Source organism: Rutilus rutilus (assembly GCF_951802725.1).
Source record: "Rutilus rutilus genome assembly, chromosome: 13".
NCBI classification, from domain to species: domain Eukaryota; kingdom Metazoa; phylum Chordata; class Actinopteri; order Cypriniformes; family Leuciscidae; genus Rutilus; species Rutilus rutilus.
The window spans coordinates 29981927-30003613 of record NC_140218.1 but is presented as its reverse complement, the minus strand read 5'-3'; the positions used below and the strand labels follow the sequence as shown (position 1 = coordinate 30003613).

General features: G+C 38.8%; 1 protein-coding gene across 2 annotated transcripts in view; it reads left to right on the top strand.

Moving 5' to 3' along the window:
* The window catches only part of nav1a (neuron navigator 1a), a 127622-nt gene extending 109666 nt beyond the window's left edge, over positions 1-17956 (top strand). For both annotated transcript variants that reach the window (XM_084428930.1, XM_084428931.1), the window contains 18 exons: positions 2257-2334; positions 2959-3042; positions 4640-4678; positions 7285-7396; positions 7474-7592; positions 9511-9695; positions 10127-10289; positions 11603-11807; positions 11911-12008; positions 12095-12190; positions 12343-12511; positions 13693-13928; positions 14030-14184; positions 14362-14433; positions 14609-14805; positions 14986-15104; positions 16691-16897; positions 16986-17956. In XM_084428930.1, coding sequence (XP_084285056.1) covers positions 2257-2334; positions 2959-3042; positions 4640-4678; positions 7285-7396; positions 7474-7592; positions 9511-9695; positions 10127-10289; positions 11603-11807; positions 11911-12008; positions 12095-12190; positions 12343-12511; positions 13693-13928; positions 14030-14184; positions 14362-14433; positions 14609-14805; positions 14986-15104; positions 16691-16897; positions 16986-17069 — 2418 coding nt within the window. In that variant the 3' untranslated portion in view covers positions 17070-17956. The remainder of the gene's footprint in view (positions 1-2256; positions 2335-2958; positions 3043-4639; positions 4679-7284; positions 7397-7473; positions 7593-9510; positions 9696-10126; positions 10290-11602; positions 11808-11910; positions 12009-12094; positions 12191-12342; positions 12512-13692; positions 13929-14029; positions 14185-14361; positions 14434-14608; positions 14806-14985; positions 15105-16690; positions 16898-16985) is intronic.
* The last annotated feature ends 3731 nt before the right edge of the window (positions 17957-21687 follow it).

The window sequence follows — 21687 nt, the reverse complement described above, 5'->3', positions numbered from 1 at the left end:
CAATTAGAGCAGAGTAGACCAATCACAACAGACTGTGTCATCTGACCAATTAGAGCAGTGTAGACCAGTCACAACAGACCGAGTCATCTGACCAATCAGAGTAGAGTAGGCCAATCACAACAAACTGGGCCATCTGACCAATCAGAGCAGAGTAGACCAATCACAACAGACTGAGTCATCTGACCAATCAGAGCAGAGTAGACCAATCACAACAGACTGAGTCATCTGACCAATCAGAGCAGAGTAGACCAATCACAACAGACTGAGCCATCTGACCAATCAGAGCAGAGTAGACCAATCACAACAGACTGAGCCATCTGACCAATCAGAGCAGAGTAGACCAATCACAACAGACTGGGCCATCTGACCAATCAGAGCAGAGTAGACCAATCACAACAGACTGGGCCATCTGACCAATTAGAGCAGAGTAGACCAATCACAACAGACTGTGTCATCTGACCAATCAGAGCAGAGTAGACCAGTCACAACAGACTGAGTCATCTGACCAATCAGAGTAGAGTAGACCAATCACAACAGACTGGGCAATCTGACCAATCAGAGTAGAGTAAGCCAATCACAACAGACTGGGCCATCTGACCAATCAGAGCAGAGTTGACCAATCACAACAGACTGAGTCATCTGACCAATCAGAGCAGAGTAGACCAATCACAACAGACTGGGCCATCTGACCAATCAGAGCAGAGTAGACCAATCACAACAGACTGGGCCATCTGACCAATCACAACAGACTGGGCCATCCGACCAATCACAACAGACTGAGCCATCTGACCTATCAGAGCAGAGTAGACCAATCACAACAGACTGAGCCATCTGACCAATCAGAGCACAGTAGACCAATCACAACAGACTGGGCCATCATTGGATGCATGTAAACTTATTGTAGAAGACCTAAAAAAAAATTAGGAACCTTTAAAATAGCATAATAGGGGCATTTTAATAACTAACATAGCACTAATTCATAGCCATAATCTGCCATTAGCTGTTCAGAATGGTGTTATGAGATTTCTCTGCTGTGTTTTTGTCAATTGATGTTTCATTCAATCATTCAATGAAATGAGTAGCTCACCACCTGTTGGTACTCATAATTTCCTCCATGTTCTGTGTTTAATAACTGTAATGTGAAGGCATATTCACATCAGATAGGATAAAACAAACACAACAGAAAAATATTCACAAGCTGATCATGACATCGGATATCTAAACAAAGTCCAAACATTTATTCAGCATCCAAACAATTCAGAAAATGACCTTGCTTCAGAAAAAAAGGTTAAGTTTAAATAGTCTAATTGCAATAAATTGCTAAATTGTTGTCATTTTATATATCAAATCAGATATCTAAAAAAAAAAAAAAAAGTATTGCAATATGATATTTCAGATTTGACACATTGCATTGTCTAGTTTTAGTATATTGATGATGTCATGATGATAATATTTTCCTGGTGGGAATATGCCTTTACCGTTTCATGAGTCTGTCTTCTTGATCTATGGATGCAAAAGGAATGTGTCTCACCAAGTTACTTTTCTTTTCCCTGGAAAAAAATGTACTTGGTGAAGTTTTGCATTCCAAGCCTGATGGCTTGAAGTGAGTCTGATTACTCATTGTGTGTGTTGTTCTGGTCTGGTGTTCATCATAGTGTGTGGATATACTCACCATTTGTCTTTCTGTTACCTTCAGTTGCATGTATAGCATTTATCAGCCCACTCCATGTAGAGATAACATAAACAGACACAGTTGCTATTGGGAGTGCTAAATATCATCCGTCTCAGTTTTCCAGCAGCTGCAGCGAGCTGAGATTCCTGGAGCTTCGTCGGCTCATTCTGACTTTAATGCTTTCATTTAGGAAAAACAATTTAGAGATTTACGTCAAAGTAAATAATGTGATCATTTTTAGAGGAATAGTTCACCCAAAAATGAACATTCTGTCATTATTTTCTCACACAATGACTATCAATATCCTCCACAATCCTGTATGACTTATCATAAGACTTCAGAAATCTTGTCATATGGAGTACTTTTATGATATTTTTTTATCGAGCCTTCGATTTTTGCGATCACTGCATGGAATAGAGCAGCCTAACTTCCTTACTTGTTATACGGAAGAAAGTACAGGTTTGGAACAACATGAGGATGAGTAATAATGACAGAATTCGCATTTTCAACCTATTCCTTTAAATTGAATGCCACTTTATTTTCAAATGATCTGTTGGTTAACAAGTGTGTGTGTTTCTTCACAGCAAATCCGTAAGCTGAGGAGGGAGCTGGAATCTTCACAGGAGAAGGTGGCCAATCTGACCTCACAGCTGTCAGCTAATGTATGTGCACACGGTCAAACACGGATAAAGTTAAAGATTAGCATACGTATACTACTGTTCAAACGTTTGGGAATTAACAGTTATTTTAAATTGTTATTATATTTCTCAGCAATGCTGTTTTTACTGTGTTTCTGATTTAAATAAATGCAGCTTTGGTGAGCAGAAGAGACTTCTTTCAAACACATTTAAAAATCTTACCGACCCCAAACTTTTGAAAAGTAGTTCTGAAATATTCCAAACATTCCATTTAATATTTAAAGCTGCAGTCCGTAATTTTTTTTTTTTTTTTTAAATGTACAAAATGTTATATTAAGCGAGTACATCATCAATCCATTTTCCAAACCGTGTTTTTGTCTAATCCTGAATCACTACGGTACACTTATAATAAGTGTTTATATTGGGACTATTTTAGACTGCGGAGTAGCCCAGTACCTGCGTGACTCGTCATAGACATAAACAGAGAGAGGTAACTCCGGCTACAATGTTCGTCGGCAAGACGCATAGAGTTCTGTTTATTAACCGCTAGAACTCCAAACGTTACAGACTGCAGCTTTAATATTACCTTAATTATATGACAGTCACTTGTAAGGCAATTAAATCTTTTTTCTCTCTCTCTCTCTCCAGGCGAACCTGGTGGCAGCGTTTGAGCAGAGTCTGGCCCTCATGACCTCTCGACTCCAGTGCCTCTCTGTCAGTGCTGAGCAGAAGGTACGATAGTCATCCTAAAACACACACAAACTCCTGATCAGTCTCCACCACCGATTAATTCAAAGAAGATGACAAACTGGCTTATTGGTATAACAGTTAAGGCCACGACGACACACTAAGCCGACGTAAAAGAGCTTTTGCTTGTGTTATCACCTCAACGTCAGCTGCGTCTCGGCCAAAAAGCTGCGCTCGAACACACCAAAAGGACTACAAGCGCACTTTCATCACTTTCGCTTTTATTCTCATGCACTGACTCGTTCCCAATCAGAGTTCTCTCTCTCATCGACATCGCCAAAGCCGACAGACGCAAATTCAACATGCTCGATATGGCCAAAATCTTATATCACGATATGAGTAATTAACGATATATATCGCAACATAGTTATTTTTGATACCAGTGAAATTTCATAATTTTTGTCACCAATTTCAAAAAAAAAAAACAACAACTAGTGCTGGGCAACGATTAATCGCATCCAAAAATAAAGTTTGTGTTTATATAACGTGTGTGTACTGTGTATAATTATTTTGTATATATAAATACACACATATGCATGTATATATTTAAGAAATATTTGCATGTATATACTGTATATATATATTTATACATAATTTATGTTATATATAAATACAAATATTTTATATATAAATAACACATTTTTCATCAATATACACATGCATGTGTGTGTATTTATATATACAAAATAATTATACGCAGTACACACACATATCATTTTTAAACACAAACCTTTATTTTGGATGCGATTAATTATTGCCCAGCACTAAAAAAAAACCGAATAGTAGCCTAGCCTATGTTAAAATGTACTCTCAAGCTTATTGAAGAAAAGTAGAGTCAGTGATAAAATAAGAACAAAGAAACTAGTAACAAGCAATAGAACAAAGAAATAGACCTACCTGAAATAAGAAATGCTTGCCTACATAAATTGTATAACGTAATCAAATGTATAAAATAACACTGCATATCTTCAGTGTGTAATTAAATGTATACATTTATTCTTCTTAAAGTGAGACAGAAGTGATTGAGTCAAGAGCATTGAGAGATTTGCTTTTTTGATGTTTCGGACGGAACAGACGGAACGCACACATCCATTTTCTTTCTCAACTGTTTATGTTCACTTAAGAAAAAATGAGGATACTCGCAAAGGCGGCCATTTTGACTCATAAGTGTGTGTATTTGACCCAATAACGCAACAAAAAGAACTCAGTTCAGTACTCGTCCGCTCTATGAGAAGCGGCTTTATGTGCGTGCGTCTCTCTTTGAAACAGTCCCTCCGACCGTCGGCTTGGTGTGTCAGGGCCTTTAGAGCATTAGCATTTCATATCATGAGGGAGTAGGAACATTGAGCTGCCAAAACAATGTCATTCTGCTGATTTCATGTTTTTATATTTTTATATATTATGTATATGTATATATTAGTGCTGTGAAATTAATTAATCGCGATTAATCGCATCTAACATAAAAGTTTTTGTTTACATAATATATGAGTATATACAGTATATACATATTATATTTATGTATATATATAAAATAAACGTGTGTGTGTGTGTGTGTGTGCGTGTCTGTTTATATATACTGTAGCGGGTTCCTGAGGGGAAAAAGGAGAACGGACACGAGAAAGTGAGTTCAACCCAGAGGGTGTATTTATTTACAAGTGAGCAAATGCAAAGAAAAGTAGACCAGTGGATGCTTGACTGTAATCCTCAGGTCCGTGTCTCCGTAAAGTAGTGCTTCTTTTGGTGTTTTCCATTGAGAGTGTCTTCGTGGTCTGGGTGAGTGAGGGTGAAAGTCTGCTTGAGCAGACAGTGTTCAGTCTGTGTGGAGGTCTGCCGGCAGAGAGTCCGTAACACCAACCTCCTGTTAATCACTCTCACAACAAGCGTTCGTTTCAGTTGAGAGAAGAATCTCTACCTCTTCTGTCTCTGCCAGCGCTAGGAGATTGACTGAATGCCATCAGCTGGGCTTGGCGATTGCTCCCCAGCTCCCCATTGTGTGATGAGCTGCTGGCAACTCGCCACAATACTACGGCTGAAACTAACGATTATTTTGATAACCGGCCCATCGGTGGACTCACAGCCATTATATCCTATGCTAAACCTAAACTAATCTTGACAAACTATATATCATTTGAAAGCTTACAATCTCTAGTTTTGGTGTCTGATTTTCAAAATACATTACGAGGAGCAGTAATTTATCAATTTGCAACAATAATATTTTCATACTCCTAAGGCGTGCTCAGACCTTTATTTTGAAATAGCGATGAACATGAAAAAATATGAAAAATTGGTAGAAACCTCAGTTTGTTTTCATGCCAAAAGTTCAAAAGATAACATCCATTAAATTTTTTTTTGAAAAAAAGGTCTGAAAATGTTTTAAATATAAAGAAAAAAATAATAGATTCACCATTTGTGATGCGGCGGCGCGCTATAATGCACATACATGTTTTTTTATATGTTTATTAGAGGTTGAATTCATATCAAAATCTACTTCATAGATTGTCTACTTCATAAATTGTATGAAAATTATGGAAATATATAGTTCAGAGTACTCAAACCACATATGGAAATGGAGGCGCCCTTATATGGTCAGAAATGGAGTCTGGTTGTCACCTAGTGGAAAAGTTTGGTACTGCGCCCAAACAAAATCTTACTGAAACTTAAAATTTGGAACACAATTTGTTCAGATTTTTTGTATTAAAAATGAATTTTAATCCATTATTTTTAAACAATGTTATTCCACATCCTACCAATTGCTGTCCTCCAAAAAAAATTGTAATATAAAGCCTATGAAAACAAATATAGTGAATGTATCCATGTAGGCTATGCTGTACATTATTAGCAAAAAAAAAAAAGTCTCAAAATACAAACATTACATTCTAAACCTAAAAACAACTGATTGCTTACTATTTCAAAGCATAAATTAAAATGACTAAATTAAAAATGAAAGTAAACAAAAGCACAAACCGTAAAAAAAGAAAGAAAACGTTACGAGGTATGAGGAACACGCATTCACTCGTCTGTAAATAGTAATTATATTACATTAATGGGCTATACCAACAATATTGCCTTTACTGTTACTGTTCTCATAAATATGATTACTTGTGTTAAATGTAGAATTCTAAAACTACACTTAATTTCTAACAAAAAATATTTGAGCAAAATTGCACTCATGGTCTACTGCGCTACGTCTGTTTGACGCGAATGCGCGCACCGGTGCTTGTTCGTTGAAGTCTGTGAAGTTTAACAAGATTCACTATTATACTCGTGGGACTTTCTAACATTTACATATAAGGATATAACCATAAAATGTAAGGAAAACGTGTCGAAGGCATTAAACAGCACACGCATCTGTCAAAGCACGACAGGGCAAGATGTAGTAACTTATGCTTTTGTTTGAAGCGCTTATAAATATAAAGCATTCTCGTGTTTCGGACAACTTGGATCATGAACCATTCCAGCAGCAGCTCACTCTGTGTCCTCAGCTATTTTAAATATATGTGTGTGTGTGTGTACAGTAGGCCTATACACACACACACACTGAATATAATATATATAAATATAATAATATATATACACACACATATATTATGGAAACAACAACTTTTATGTTAGATGCGACTAATCGATTTGACTGTACTAGTGTATATATATATATATATATTGTTTACTAGTGTATATATGTCTTCGGGTTGGACCATGTGTATGAAACATATTACACAAACCTCAACTGTCCTTTTACTGCCCAAAAGCTACATTTAGGTCCATATGTGTAACCACACAGAGTCACTGAGAGTGAAAGAGCAAATTTGGGTCAAATTATGACTGAGTGGAGGTTGGGGGTTTCTGGCTTTTCTATACGTTCCAGACGTTCATGGCACATTGCCCTCTGTGAAAGAGGCAGTCGGTCTAGAAAGCTTTTTTTGCGAGTCAGTGACCCGGATTCATCGATTCATTACAGTAACTGTGACCCTGCAGATTGTTTCAGTGATTCAGAGAAAGCTAATTATGTTGAGGGACCAGTGATGCACAGCGGCAGGAGTTTTTGTAGACGTCCCTGTGGCTACGTCTGCTGTAAATGTCATTGGTCAAGTGCAGGCAGTAACTCATTGTCAAAGCAGAAGTTAACCTACATTTATTTGGAAAACCATCAGTAGCAGCGCTTGTTGTTTCAATGTTGATGCTTTAAATGGATGAGCACAGAATAAATAAATCCGCATTTCTCTATAGGACAGTGAATTAACAGATCTGAGAGAAACAATCGAGAACCTTAAAACCAAGAACATGGAGGCACAGGCCGTCATCCAAGTCGCCCTCAATAACCCTGATGTTTCCCCCAAAGGTGAGGACAGGACAAATACACCTCTCAATATACGATTATTATGTTACCGAACAAACATTCTTCATCCCTTCTCTCAGAGTTTCGAATCAGGAGGCAGAACTCATCCGAGAGCATCTCTAGTCTGAACAGCATTACCAGCCACTCCAGTGTGGGCAGCCTGAAAGACGATGCCAAGAAGAAGAAGAAAAAGAGCTGGGTAAGCGGAAAAAGAGGAGCCGGTCTTTCTCCGACGGAATTATTGTGGATATTATTATCTGCGAGCGCGTAACCATAGTTTTCATGTATTCTTCTCTTGAAATTCTCTAAGGTCTGTGAAGTAAGTTTATAAGTCTCTCTGAGGGAATGCTCCTTCTCGTTATGTCTCTAACCGTTCTACAAAGCACCGTGTCCACTGGTTTCCATTGGGACAGCCACTGCAGCTTATACTTTCATATGTGTAAACTATTATATGTTACGACAGTAAAGGGGTGAATTCACTAAGCAAATAGCACATGGTATTTAAGTGCAAAAACCTTATTTTTTTGCACCTGGAAAAACAGCGTTGTGTCCAAAATGACATACTCTATGCACTTGTATTATTCACTATGTACTCAACTATCTAGTCACCAATGTTGGATGACAAAATAACCATATCAAATTCATACACTAGACTCTTACAGACAGTTTAGTGCATGAAGTGTCCAACATTCCACACTTTTTTGGTTAAATAAGTGCATCATTTGGGTGGAAAGTGCACTTTTTCTTTTTGGAATTTTCAGTGTGATAGAATAGTGGACAAGTAAGCAAATTGGGATGCAGGTTCTAAAAACTGACACGATGGGAACCAACAATTTGCGTCATGACCTGAATTGCATTAATTTGCTTTAGTCCGTCAGGCATGAAAACAGCTAATAATGTGTTGCAAATGAACTGCTCTATCTGTGGTCACAGTTCATTCTTAGTGAATTCCCTCTAGAATGCCTAATTTACTAATCTTGTAAACATGTGGAAATACTGTGAACGTTCAATGTGGCTATTGCTGCATAAGTTATTAACTATTATAAGTTAATGAATACTGCTGCACATGAATGAAGCTAATGCTAAACACTCGCACTAACTACAGCATGTTGAGAAACAACACTTTGCATGTTGAAACTATCTTACAGCTGTTCAGTATTTTATCTGTTTCAAGGCTGTAAACTCATTTATGGAAATGTGTGTATCATGTACAGTATAACTATCCTCACCTGAGTGTTTCAAGTGCCCTTGTTGAAAAATATCCTTTTCTCTTGTGTTGCTGAAGTACCGTGACATGTAGTACTTGAATTGAACACTACAAAGTAGGGAGGTTCGCAGAATGTATAATAATTTTCATACTGTAATTCTTATTTGACTCTAAAAAACTAATAACATATTCTCTTTCTTGCATAAAAGATCACAATGGTACTTTTGTCTAGTTTATAGTATTTTTTTCAGTTGTTTACATTTTTTTTTAATAACAGTTTCAATCTGTACACTATCGCTCAAAAGTTTATGGTCAGTATTATTCTTTTTTTTGTACAAGAAATTTGTATTTTTATCCAGCAAGGATGAAATTAATTGATCAAGAATAACAATAAAGGCATTTATAATGTTACAAAAAGTTTCGATTTCAAAAACTGCTGTTCTTTTGAACTTTCTATTCATCAAGAATCCTGAAAAAAAAAATGTCATGTTTACACAAAAATATGAAGCAGCACAACTCTTTTCAACATTGATAATAATAATAATAATAACAATAAATGTTTTTTTGAGCATCACATCATCATATTAGAATGATTTCTGAAGGATCATGTAACTAAAGGCTGGAAATTTAGCTGAAAATTTAGCTTTGATCACAGAAATAAATTACATTTTTATATATATTACAATAGAAAATGGTTATTTTAAATTTCAATATTTCATATTATGACAGTTTTTACTGTATTTTTGATCAAACAAATGCAGCCTTGGTGAGCAGAGAAGACTTGTTTATCTTTCGAACAATAGTGTAAATGAATGAACTTCATTAAATTAATAAACTTAATTTTTCAGAATAAACAAACACTTGTATAATGTACTTGAAGTTCTCTGTCTTTCTCTGGATTTCTCTGTAGTTGCGAAGCTCTTTTGGCAAGGCGTTCAGCATAAAGAAGGGTGCCAAAGGTGGCTCGATGTACTCTGATATTGAAGAGATCACCACTCCAGATTCTTCTGCCCCCAATTCACCAAAACTGGCCCATGAAGATGGAGAGAATCCGCCCCCTTCCCTCCAATCCAGCCAATCAGCAATCTCCTCTGTGTGAGTAAAGTTTTAATAGTTTTTAATAAAGACGATTTCACTTTTGGGTTTCACTTTATTTTGATGGTCCCTTTAACACATTCTGTTGACTATAAGTAACGTTGCACCTACATGTCTACTAACTCTCATTAGAGTATAAGTAGACTGGTAGGGTTAGGGTTATAATAAGTTGATATGTACTTATAGTCAGTAGAAAGTCTGTTGGCGGACCAATACAATAAAGAGTTAGCAGATATTAAGCAGACAGTCTACTAATAGTCTAATGAGAGTTAGCTGACATGTAGTTGCAAAGCTACTTATAGTCAACAGAATGTTCAAAAGGGACCATCAAAATAAAGTGTTACCCACTTTTGAAACGCAGCAGTAATATTACACCCTTTAAACTGCGTTTAAGTGTAATCACATTTAAAACCATATTGACGTTGTAACAGGATCCATGAAAGTAACGAGGAAAACGAGAGCGATGAGAAGGCGGTATCGGATCTGCGGTCTGAGCTGTGGGAGAAAGAGATGAAACTGACGGACATCCGGCTAGAGGCGCTGAGCTCGGCCCACCAGCTGGAGCAGCTACGAGAGTCCATGAACAACATGCAGGTTAGGAACTGTTTGCTACTGTCACTATTACCTTTGTTCAGGAAATTTTCACGGTTAAGATCAAGTCATTTCAATAGAAATCCACACATGAGGCTGGAAGATTTCCCAATACAATTCATGCAAATTTGCCAAGTTGACCAGCAGAAAGCTGCTTGGTTTGAGAGTGGCTTCTGTGTGAGCTTCATACATTGCAACACTATTGACAGTAGACCATTTTTGCCTATAAACCTTTGCCAAAATTTCACAAATATTTGAAACTTTGCACTAGAACCATGGATAAATTCATTGCAGTTAATGGACCATATCATACACCTGGCACAATGCAGCGCCAGACACGACGCAAGTGTTTTTTGCTAGTTTCAGCCTGACGCAGTTATGATTTTCACGTCCTGCGCCACGTTGTTTAAATAGCAAATGCATTTGCGCCCGTCTGTTCGCCCACGGGCGTGCTGGGCTGAAAACGAGGTGTGTTCAGGCGCATTGTTGGCGTGTTGCTATTTTGAGGCAACTGAAATAGACTGTGCCATTGACAAACAAAAACCTGATCAATGGCGCAATATTTTTTGTTACTTAAAGAACGCGCTAGTAATGTGCGCCTATAGGCGGGTCCACAACGTGCGTACACTTTGTCCCATAGATGGTCTGCTTGCGTGCTTTAACCTCACGCACGAGCAGATCCGTTTCCTCGCTAGAGAAGCTTTCAGTTTTTCCACTTGCAAATTCCGCCATGTAAATAGCGAATCCGCCATGGCGCGAGCGCAACTGGCTTTTAAAGGGAATGGAAGATGAGACACTGATTGGTTTATTGCACGTTACGCCCAAAACACATCCATCACTCATTAAGAGAATAGGGACAACCCTTTTAAAACATGCGCCGGGTGCGCCGACCATTTTTCCCATCGTTAAAATAGCAAAAGTGGATTCAGAAACGCACTAAGTGGACTTGCACCGTACGCTTTAGACCATGCGTTTAAATCGTTAAAAGAGGGCCCAATGAGCTTGCATGTCAAGCACTGCTAAAGGCTGGAATACACTACATGACTTTTAAAATCTGAACAGATTATACGATTATCTGTTTTGAAATCCTCTGACTGGTTGGAATCATAGTCTGAAGCTAAAAAATCAGAGCCTGTGCCCATCTTACACTATGAAAGTCAACTCAGACCGCCAAAAATCTGCAAACTGGCACAGATTTTTGGCAACTATTGTCGACTAGTCCAGACTGCAAATCAGGGCAAAAATCTGAACAACAGCCGTGTAGTGTATTCTAGCCTTAAAAGAAAGATAAAATCTAATTCAGTTTGTCATTGCAGATGATGGTGGAGAGTCTGAAGGCAGAGAACGACCAGCTGAAAACAGGAAGTGCTCCGTCGTCCCTTGTCCTCCCTTGCGGCCCACCTTCTACTTCCACCTCCCAGCCCTCTGGCCTCGCCAGCCTCCTGAACTCCAACCAAAGCAAACCACCCATGAGCCTCACCAAGTCCTTCAGCCTCAGCCTCAATGAGTGCTCCAACCCTGGTGAGTTCACTAGTTATGATATTTTGGGGCACTTAAGAGTGAAAGCTTGCATCTCATATCTAACCTAGGCAGACTGAGTCAAATCATTCTTTCTATCTCGCAGACGTTGCTCCTATGGAGTTACTGAGCCTGTCATATCAGAGGGACGAGTCCTTTACGCGTGTTGTGGTCCGTATTTCTGACCAGCAAGTGCCCAGAGAGGTGAATACATGAAAACATATTTTAGAATGCTTTATACATGAATATTAGATCATATTGCCTAAATATTCAATGTGATGTACAATCAGGAGGTGAGGCAGCAGGATTTCTACATCGGCTCAGTGAGAATTAACGGGAAAACTGAGTGGTCGACGTTAGACACAGACATTTCCACAGCTTTCAGGGTGAGAGCTCGTTCTGTAGCATATACATTTTTAAATAAAAAAAAGATAGTAATACTATTTTAGCATGCAAATAATAGCATGAAATTGCTGTTGATATTTAATGGAAAACATATTGTGCTGTTTATAATGTGTTCTTTGTCTTCATACATTAGGACTACATTTCCCAGGTGGATCCCAGTACGAGTATGGGACTGTCTGTCGACTCTATCCACAGTTACGCTATTAATCAGAGCAGGAGAGTGCTTGGAGCCGAGGCTCCCGAAAGTTCACCCTGTGACTGTTTAAAAAAGGGTCCTGGACTCGTCACTGTCACCCTCAAAGGTAAAAAACTCACAATTTCAATTTCAACTGAATCGCTCCATCAGCTTTTTTAACACCTCATCTCGGCACAACGTGGTGTTTCGAGCGTCAAGTCATTTTAGAGTCCTCACTGAAAGTGAAAAGCTGTGTTAATTGGCAAAATCACAGGTTTCGGAACAGATCATATGTTTATGCTGGTTCAGTGCCATTAAAGCTTATCGTTTACCTCAGACGTGCTGTTAACTCTTTCCTCGCCATTGACGGAAATTTCCGGCTTTGTGTGCTTTCACTGTTATACGGTAGGGGACGCTATGAGACATCTTCTGAAAGAGTTCAGAATCTCCTGATCAAAAGACGTGAAGAAACAGAAAAAAGTGATAGCATATGAGAGCATATGTAAAATAACGCGATCATCAACATTTAACAGCATTTAAATTAAAACTGCCTAATGTTACAGAATGAAATGTCGAACCCAGGACGAGTTGTAGGACTGTGAAGCTTTGGGGTGTTGATGGACTCGATCTACTCCATCTATGTTTTGATCATCGTTCTGAATCCCATCCTGATGTATTCTTTAAAAAAATATAGTTTTTCTCAGCTTTTTGCTCCAAATTGTGCTTTTTTATAAAAATAAAAAAAAGAATGCATTAAGCTAGAATATTTTATTTTATTTTATTTTATTTTTATTTATTTTTTAAGGCTGAAGTTCATTTCTTTCTTTGATATATTGCATGTTCAGATATTCATGCAACAGAATATTCTGGGGACCATGAACGTTTTGTTAGAATTATCAAAAATTCTGGTGGTGGCTGGCAACTTTTTTCAAAAACGCTGGTTGGGAAAGAGTTCATTATAATATTAATTCATTTAACTGTTCAGCAAATGTTTTTTAGAGATCTTCTATTGGTGATCATTTACCTGCAAACCAAATGCTAGCATTGCCATTTTGTGAGCTATGTGGAGCAAGATTGTGGACCAATGAGAATTCACTGTGGGCGGAGCTACCCAGTTTCTAAAATAGAAACCAATAAACAGGAAAAATATCTTGACACTGACACTGTTGACAGTCATGGCTGGTTACTCTGTTTTTGTCTACTAGATGTTTCTCCTTCCTGTTTTAATTGTTTGTGTCTTTAGTTCTTTAGATCTCTTTGGCACTTCTAACTGACCTCTGATTCACCTAATCGTGCTGTTTGTTCCAGGTGTTAAGGATAAATGTGTGGATAGTCTGGTTTTCGAGACGCTCATCCCCAAGCCAATGATGCAACACTACATAAGTTTGCTTCTGAAGCACCGGCGGCTGGTCCTGTCGGGCCCCAGTGGAACAGGGAAGACCTATCTCACCACCCGTCTGACTGAGTACCTGCTGGAGAAGAGCGGCCGTGACCCCGGCCCGGGCCTTATCACCACCTTCAACATGCACCAACAGACCTGCAAGGTGAAGCCTGGAAATCACACTTTCAGACAAACTGAGCTCCTTCCACCATGATTTGTGTCGCAAGCAGTTGTAAAGCCTCACTTTGGTCTTCTCTCCCTCAGGACCTCCAGTTGTACCTGTCTAATCTGGCCAATCAGATTGACCGTGATTGTGGCACTGAGGACATTCCATTGGTCATTATCTTGGATGATATCAGTGATGGGTCCTCCATCACCGATCTGGTCAATAGTGCGCTGACCTGCAAATATCACAAATGGTGAGTTTCAAAATCATGAACAAAAATCATGGTTTCAAGGTAAATAAAATATATATTAAATATAATTTTGGGAAGAAATGTGACCTGGACTTCTTCCTGACAAGCTTTGTGAGATTCACTCTTTTACAAGACAAATTTTGAATTTGAAGTTGAATTTTTCTTGGATATTTATTTCAGCCCGTATGTCATTGGAACCACCAATCAATCTGTTAAGATGTCGTCAAATCATGGCCTGCATCTCAGTTTTAGGTAAGTTCCTAATTTCTTTAGTACCTTTTTATTCCAGTTTGTAGATTGTAGTGAGGTAAAGTAAAACCTAATAAAATTTGACCTGATCTTACAATAACATCCTCATAAAGAAATTTGAAATACCAAATCAATTTTCCAAATGTAATTCATTTGTGATTTTTCCATTCGTCTGAAGAATGATCACCTTCTCTAACAACGTGGAGCCTGCAAATGGGTTCCTGGTGCGGTACTTACACAGGAAGTTGGTCGAGACAGAGGATGACAGCACGTTACACAGCGCTGAGGTGCTGAGAGTTCTGGACTGGGTGCCTAAACTCTGGTACCATCTCCATACCTTCCTGGAGAAACACAGCACCTCAGACTTCCTCATAGGTACAGCTTTAAACGTTCTGCATATCTGATCACAAATTGAATGAAAAACATTATTTAACCATTTATATTTTGTGGTGGAGATATAATATTAGCAAATTCATCTGTACCACGCACTACCTTTTAAAGGTCATGGTTTAGTTTTAGCACATCAGTGCTTAGCTATGGCTCTTGTCTCCGCAGGTCCCTGCTTCTTCCTGTCTTGTCCAGTAACTTTAGCAGAGTTTCGCTCCTGGTTTATTGACCTCTGGAACCAGTCCATTATTCCTTATCTTCAGGAGGGAGCTAAGGATGGTGTGAAGGTAAGCTATTGTCCACATAGGCCAGCGTTTCTAAACCCTCTACCAGGAGGTTCCCCAACAGTACACATTTTGGATGTCTCTCTTATCTGACCAATCCATTTCAGGTCTTTTTTAATGAGCTGATGAGTTGATTCAGGTGTGTTTGATTAGGAAGAGTTTGAAAATGTGTACTGTTGGTGTACCTCCAACTGGATTAGAAAACACTGACATAGGAAACTAACTACTAAGCAAGGGTGTCCAATCCTGCTCCTGGAGGGCCACTATCCAGCAGAGTTTAGCTCCAACCCTATTAAAACACCTGAGTCAGCTAATTAAGGTCTTGAGGATCTTTCGAAACTTCCAGGCAGGTGTTTAGGAGATAAACTCTCCTATGAGGTCCTCCTCATAAGTGACTATAGTGAAACACACTTCATAGGGAGCAAGTCTCTTAAAGGTGCAGTAAGCAATTTCTGAGAAACGCTGATGATATTTGAAATCACCGAAACAAACATGCCCCTACCCAAAAGGATCACACGCCTATCTTAATAGCCCCGCCCCCAAATTCACAAACACAGGTACCGCCCCCCTAATGTGTGTATACGCCCCTTTCTGCTACTAGTGTGTTTTGGTGCTCGGTCCGATCCACTTTCAACAGCATTTCTCAGAAATCTCTTACTCCCTAAAACCCCAGAGTGTTGTAAAATGCAGTCTATTGTTGCTAAACTGCGGGACGTGCTCGATATTAAACAGTGTTATTAAAAGCGTATTAAGCCGCGAAAGAGATACTATTCCCTAGGCGGCCTCTTGTGCGTGCGCTCTGAGTCTGAGACAGGGCTGAACAAGCATAAGCAAAGTATACTGTGGACAGTTATGTCTTAAGTGAATGTAAACAGTTGAGAAAGAAAACGTGTGTGTAACAGTATAATGGGTCTGTGCGTTAGCTCTTAAAGGAACAGCAGCCTAATAAATCTGCTGCAGTCATTAATGTTAATCAAACAACAAAAGACAAAGATAAAATCACGCACTGCTCTTAAATGAATAAACTGTAGTTTTAATAAGCATTAGTCTATATTTAATGTATACAGCAGCAAATTACATTTGATTACTTTATTAATTTCTGTTGTAGGCTATTACTAATCTGAATACCACTGTTAGTACATCTTCCTGAAGAAAAACCTAAAGCACTATTTATTTAATTTGTTCTGTTGTATTTTTTGGTGTATCACCCATCTATAATCGTGTTAAATAATCAAGGTTTCAATATTGAGCAAAATAAGCGTGATTATGATGTTTGCCATGATCGAGCATCCCTACTGCTTAAGCCAGTTTGTTGGTCGTAGCTGTTGTGCTAGCCTGGTCAGGCTGCTGTAGCTTTCTGTTTTTACAGGGCTTCTGGGAGACCAGTAAACCACTTTAGGCTGGTTTAAGACTTTATTCTACCTTAAAATTGGGCCAAAATGAGGCAGCTCACTACAATTAAGAACAGAGCTTTTCTGCTGCTAAAACAGTTTTTTTTTTCTGTGAATCAAATTACACTTTTAATGTTATTTTCAAGTCAAGCGCAGTGGAGTCTTGGAGCTCAATCTCTGCATTCATATATATTTTAGGTCCATGGTCAGAAAGCAGCGTGGGAGGATCCAGTGGAGTGGGTGAGGGATACGCTGCCCTGGCCTTCAGCTCAACAGGACCAGGCCAAACTCTTTCACCTCCCTCCGCCAACCACCGGCCCCAACGCTGCTTCAACACTCCAGCAGACCAGTGACGACAGGTCCAAAAAGGACACGTCCCTTCCCACCATGGAGTCCGATCCATTGGTGAGTGTCCAGTACAGCTATACCTGAGCCTGTGTAAACAGTTCTGCATGTGTTCTGACAAGCTGTCCTTGTTCTGTCCCTCATTCAGATGGCGATGCTGCTGAAACTCCAGGAGTCTGCAAACTACATTGAATCGCCGGAACGGGACATTTCAGGCAACCCCACATTCTAGGTTGAGCTAAAAGACTTGAGAGCTCGCTAATGGCTAGTGCTGTTTCAAAACACTGTTCTGTACAGCTGATTTGCACCTCCTGTTTCCTTCAAAAGGTTTGAGAGTGTCAGGACGAGGAACTCTCAAGAACATCCAGGTCAAGGCAGACAACATTCTCAGCCGGAAAGTAAAACAGAAAAACAGATCCTGCCAGATCTGAGCGAGATTCTTTTTTGCACTGTTGTCTTAACCGGTCCTTCCTTTGCTTACCTAACCTGCAAGTTGCATGGCAATACTTGCAACTGAGGATTGTGAAGATTGGATGATTGTGAAGATGAGATGTTCTCGTCTACCGTACTGGGAACAAAATGTGCTTCATGTTTTTTTTGTTTTTTTTTACTTTTGTTTTAGGTAATATCTGTCCATTTGGACCAAAAATCTATTTATTCTTATTTGCAAGAGTACCGACACTCCATCCTCAAGATCAAGTCGCCTGAACCCTGTACACTAAAGTGCGGTTACATTTAGACCAACTCGCATGGATGCAAAATATAATGTACAAGATGGTGCTTAGAATTCAGCCTTAACTGATGTCCCTCCATATATCATGAAGTCAGTTTCATAGCAATCGGAAAATAACTCTATATTACCTCAGTTTGCATAGTGATGCAGTTTCAAGGTGCAGTACATACCCATAACCCCGTTGCTTTTATTCCTATCAAAGCAGACATGAAGGAGACAGATGTAGACTGTAGATCTCTGAGATGATGCACTTTGACTTGTAGCTTTCAAGCAAGAGCACTGACTGTTTAAAACTCAAGGGTTGTTCACTCTGATGGTGATTTGCAGCGACAAAACAACCAGAAGTTATGTGTTTTCAATGAGGGTTGGAGGCGGCATGAGCGACAGAGACTGTTGGCGATGGACAAAGTTGAGCAACTATATGCAAATGTGACATTACCAATGGGAGAGTAGACAGTGAAGCTCATGCAATCTGCTGCTTGATATTGTTGGTTATTCATTGTCTACGAAAGTTGCTGAATTTCGACGGCACTCGGATATGCAGCAAAAGCAGTGGGGCTCATGTGATCCACCGCCTGATACAGTTGGGGGCAACCTCAGGTGATTTAATCGCTAGCAGTAATAACAGGTGCTTTTACCGGTGCATGGGAGCAGTATGCAACTTCTTACTTTCAGTAATCATGCATTTGACCTTAAGGCCTGGGTATACTTCATTTTCTACGTTAAGCTCAGTCTCACGCACAGCCCGGACAGCAACATAGTGTCGGCCCAGATCCGGCCCACATCTGGTATGTGTGGATTCACATCTGTACCAGATGTGGGCCGGATCTGGACTGACACTGTGTTGCTGTCTGTGAGTTGAGCATGCAAGCCTTTCAAACTATGCTCTTTTGAGTGTGTAATGATGATGTGTTAATAGATCTTGCTTTTCAAGTGCTCAGATCACTTGTGCATGCGCTGTTATTGGCAGACACAAAAATCGGGGGGGAACACGGACGTTGTGCATGGACTATGGTGATTGTGACCCGAGCTGGAGCAGAACGTAGACAAGGGAAGTATACCTTTGGCTTTAGTTCCAATTGCCAAGGTGCTCATGGATCATCAAGCTAATCGAAGGCTTTGTTCTCACTGACATCTCAAACCCGATTCGCTTGCTGATGTCATTGCTGTAGCAACTAACGTAGGCCCTGTTTCCACCAGGTATTAACGTGGTGATCAATTGTGTTTGGATTTTGCTGAGAAACGTTTGGGCACGCTCTACATAACTTCCATGCAGTGCATGAATACTATTTGAATGAATGAACCCGTGTTACGCGGCTTATACGCAAATGCGGGAAAGGAAGAGAATATAAAGGATACGGATGGCAGCTGCAATTTAAATCGAAATCAATTTGTTTTGGTACAATGCAGCGAAGTACAACGCATTCAGGACGAATAAGCGTTTACTTTACATTTGGCTACCTCCGTAATTGGTTTCAGTGATCCGATCGGTGCTGAACATTTGTGATAATATCACCAAAAATGCATTTAATACCAGTTGGAAACAAGTCCGTAGATGTACTGGATATTGACTCCACTGCCTAAACAAACGAAACCAAATAAAATGGGTCTAGATTGCGTTTGAAAACAAATCAGGATTGTTTGCAGTGTGAACAAAGCCAAAATGGTTTTAACAACTTGTTTTGTCTGGAGGAGGTTCAGTAATTCGATTTTTTTGGCTTTTGTTATGTCTTGAGGTTCAAAGCAAAATAACACCAGTGTTAGCTTACAGTTTTACACACGCTTGTGTCCTTTGTTCTTCTGTTACAATGAAGCCAGTTTTTGGAAATGTTGTAATAATTGGGTTTTATTTATGGTGGTTTCAAGTCATGGGACGGCCCCATGTCAGTGTCTTCTATAACCCGCTAATCATTCCAGTAATACTGTAATAATTACGAAATCTCAAAAAACACACAAAAAAATTATAATGGTGGATTGTAATTTATGAATGCGTTTGCTATTGGCTGATTACAAGTGCTGCAGAACTGTATGTGCATGAAAGCTTTAACTTTGAGGAAGATTATCGTTAAAAAAGGCACCTTATCATGAGATGCAAAGGATGTGTTGGCAACCAGTCTACAAGAGCAACGTGCTAATTTTTCCTAAATTATTCTTATCTAATTGAAACGTGTACTAACCGGTCTTAGTACTAGCAGTATAGCAATGTCAGATGAAACGCGTGCCGTTGCAATCGCAGAATGTAAATTGGATCAAAACATCAGTTTGCCAACACACCTTGTGCTCTTGATGATGCTTGCTGATTCTTGTGCTTGTGTTTACGTGTCCTGTTAATGTCAGACGTAGCTCTCCAAATGAATAACCACAGGAGTGTTTTTTAAAGGTCTTTTTTTGTACGTTTTTTTACTAAAGGATCTTAGTCTGACATTTGTAAATAGGATTTTCAAAAAATGACCAAAAAAATGCCAACAAAAAAACGTCTATGGTAGAATAAACATCGGAAGGATAAAATATAACACCTATAAACTGAATGTGTCCGGTTAGATTTACATTACAGGGAGGATCGCAGTCATCTCTCAGCTATTGCCTTTCCTGTAGGGGCAAGTTAAGTAACTAGATCATGTTGCCTATGTAAATTTTTCACTATAAAAGTGTCCTCTTTATTCTCTTCCGGGTCGTACAAGGTATAGAATAGCTTTTACGATTAGTTGGTCTCAACAACCCATAAAAAAAAGAAGTGACAGTGGTGCTTCAAATCACACAAGTACCTCAAAATCTGTCTTAACAGCTCATTGTAGGATCAAAAAACTTCCCTTAATAGCTTATGGATAGTTTGGGGCTTTGGGGAAGAATCCCCGTTGTTTGTCTTGAAAATGTGCCTAATACAAGCCAACTCGTTGGACATTGCAATACCTAAACTATTATGTTTTGCAAGGGATTGTTTGCTGCGGGGAATAGGAATGCGAGCGAACGTACTATCCTTTTTTTTTTGTGTGCTAGCTTATAAAATGACTTTGAGATTTGAGCTCGCAGGGAGTCTCGTTTCCAAATGTCCTGGAAATCGCACAAACCGAAGCCATTTCCCACTGTCTCTTCTCCTGTCACAGATACATGTGCTTTATCATATCTTGCATAACAGATATAGTTTGGACAACCTAAAATAGAGTGTCTAACTATGTATTGATTAATTTATTCGTTATTTTTTGTGGTTTATGAATAACAACGCTGAATGTTCAAGCAGGCACAATAATAAACCTGTGGTTTGTTAACTCTTTTTTTCCTACTTGTTTTATATTAAACATGCTTTACAAGGTTTGATGTTGTTTAATCAAAACAGATTGATGATTTGTCACTATGCAGAGTTGGAATATAATTTTAGGCTGAGACTGAGTTCAGTTGTCAGTACCAATGACAGATAACAATGGTATATGTGATAAGCTAATGTGCAGGTTTGATGGTGTTTTAATGTCGTTGATGTCTATCACCATTGTTTGTCTGGAAAAACACATTGGACCTACCTGTCCCATTGGGATTTCAAACAAAACTGCTTTTCTTTTTTTCTTTTTCTTTTTAAAAAAATTGATCTTGCTTTCTCTTTAATAAATATTTCTATTTTGTATAGAACATTGCAATTGTAAACATTGTAAATAGTAAACCCATCTGCGACCACAATCACAGTAAAATATGAAAAATCCGGCCCTTGGATGAGACACCTTTTGTTATTGTTGTCTTTTATTTTTTTATTTTTTTTTTGTGAACTGTCTGCTGGAAAGGGGTTATAAAGGCATACGTGCTGATCTGAGAGAATTGAATCCATCAAATATTCACTCACGTTTTCAATAAACTCGTGCCATCCCTACACTAAGATGTCTCTTTCACTGGTCTCGTACACTTATTTCAGTTTTTAAAAATATATAAATATTTGACAATTATTACATGAAATTGAACATCTGTTTGTATTTTTGCACACTACACAACTTGGTAATACTTTAGAGTACTGTTCCTTCATCAATGAATAACTACACAGGAACAAATAACGCACTATTAACATTCTAGTAACTACTATTAACTTAAAAAGAAACTCTGATTAACAAATTAGTAAGTAATATCGCTCAGTTGA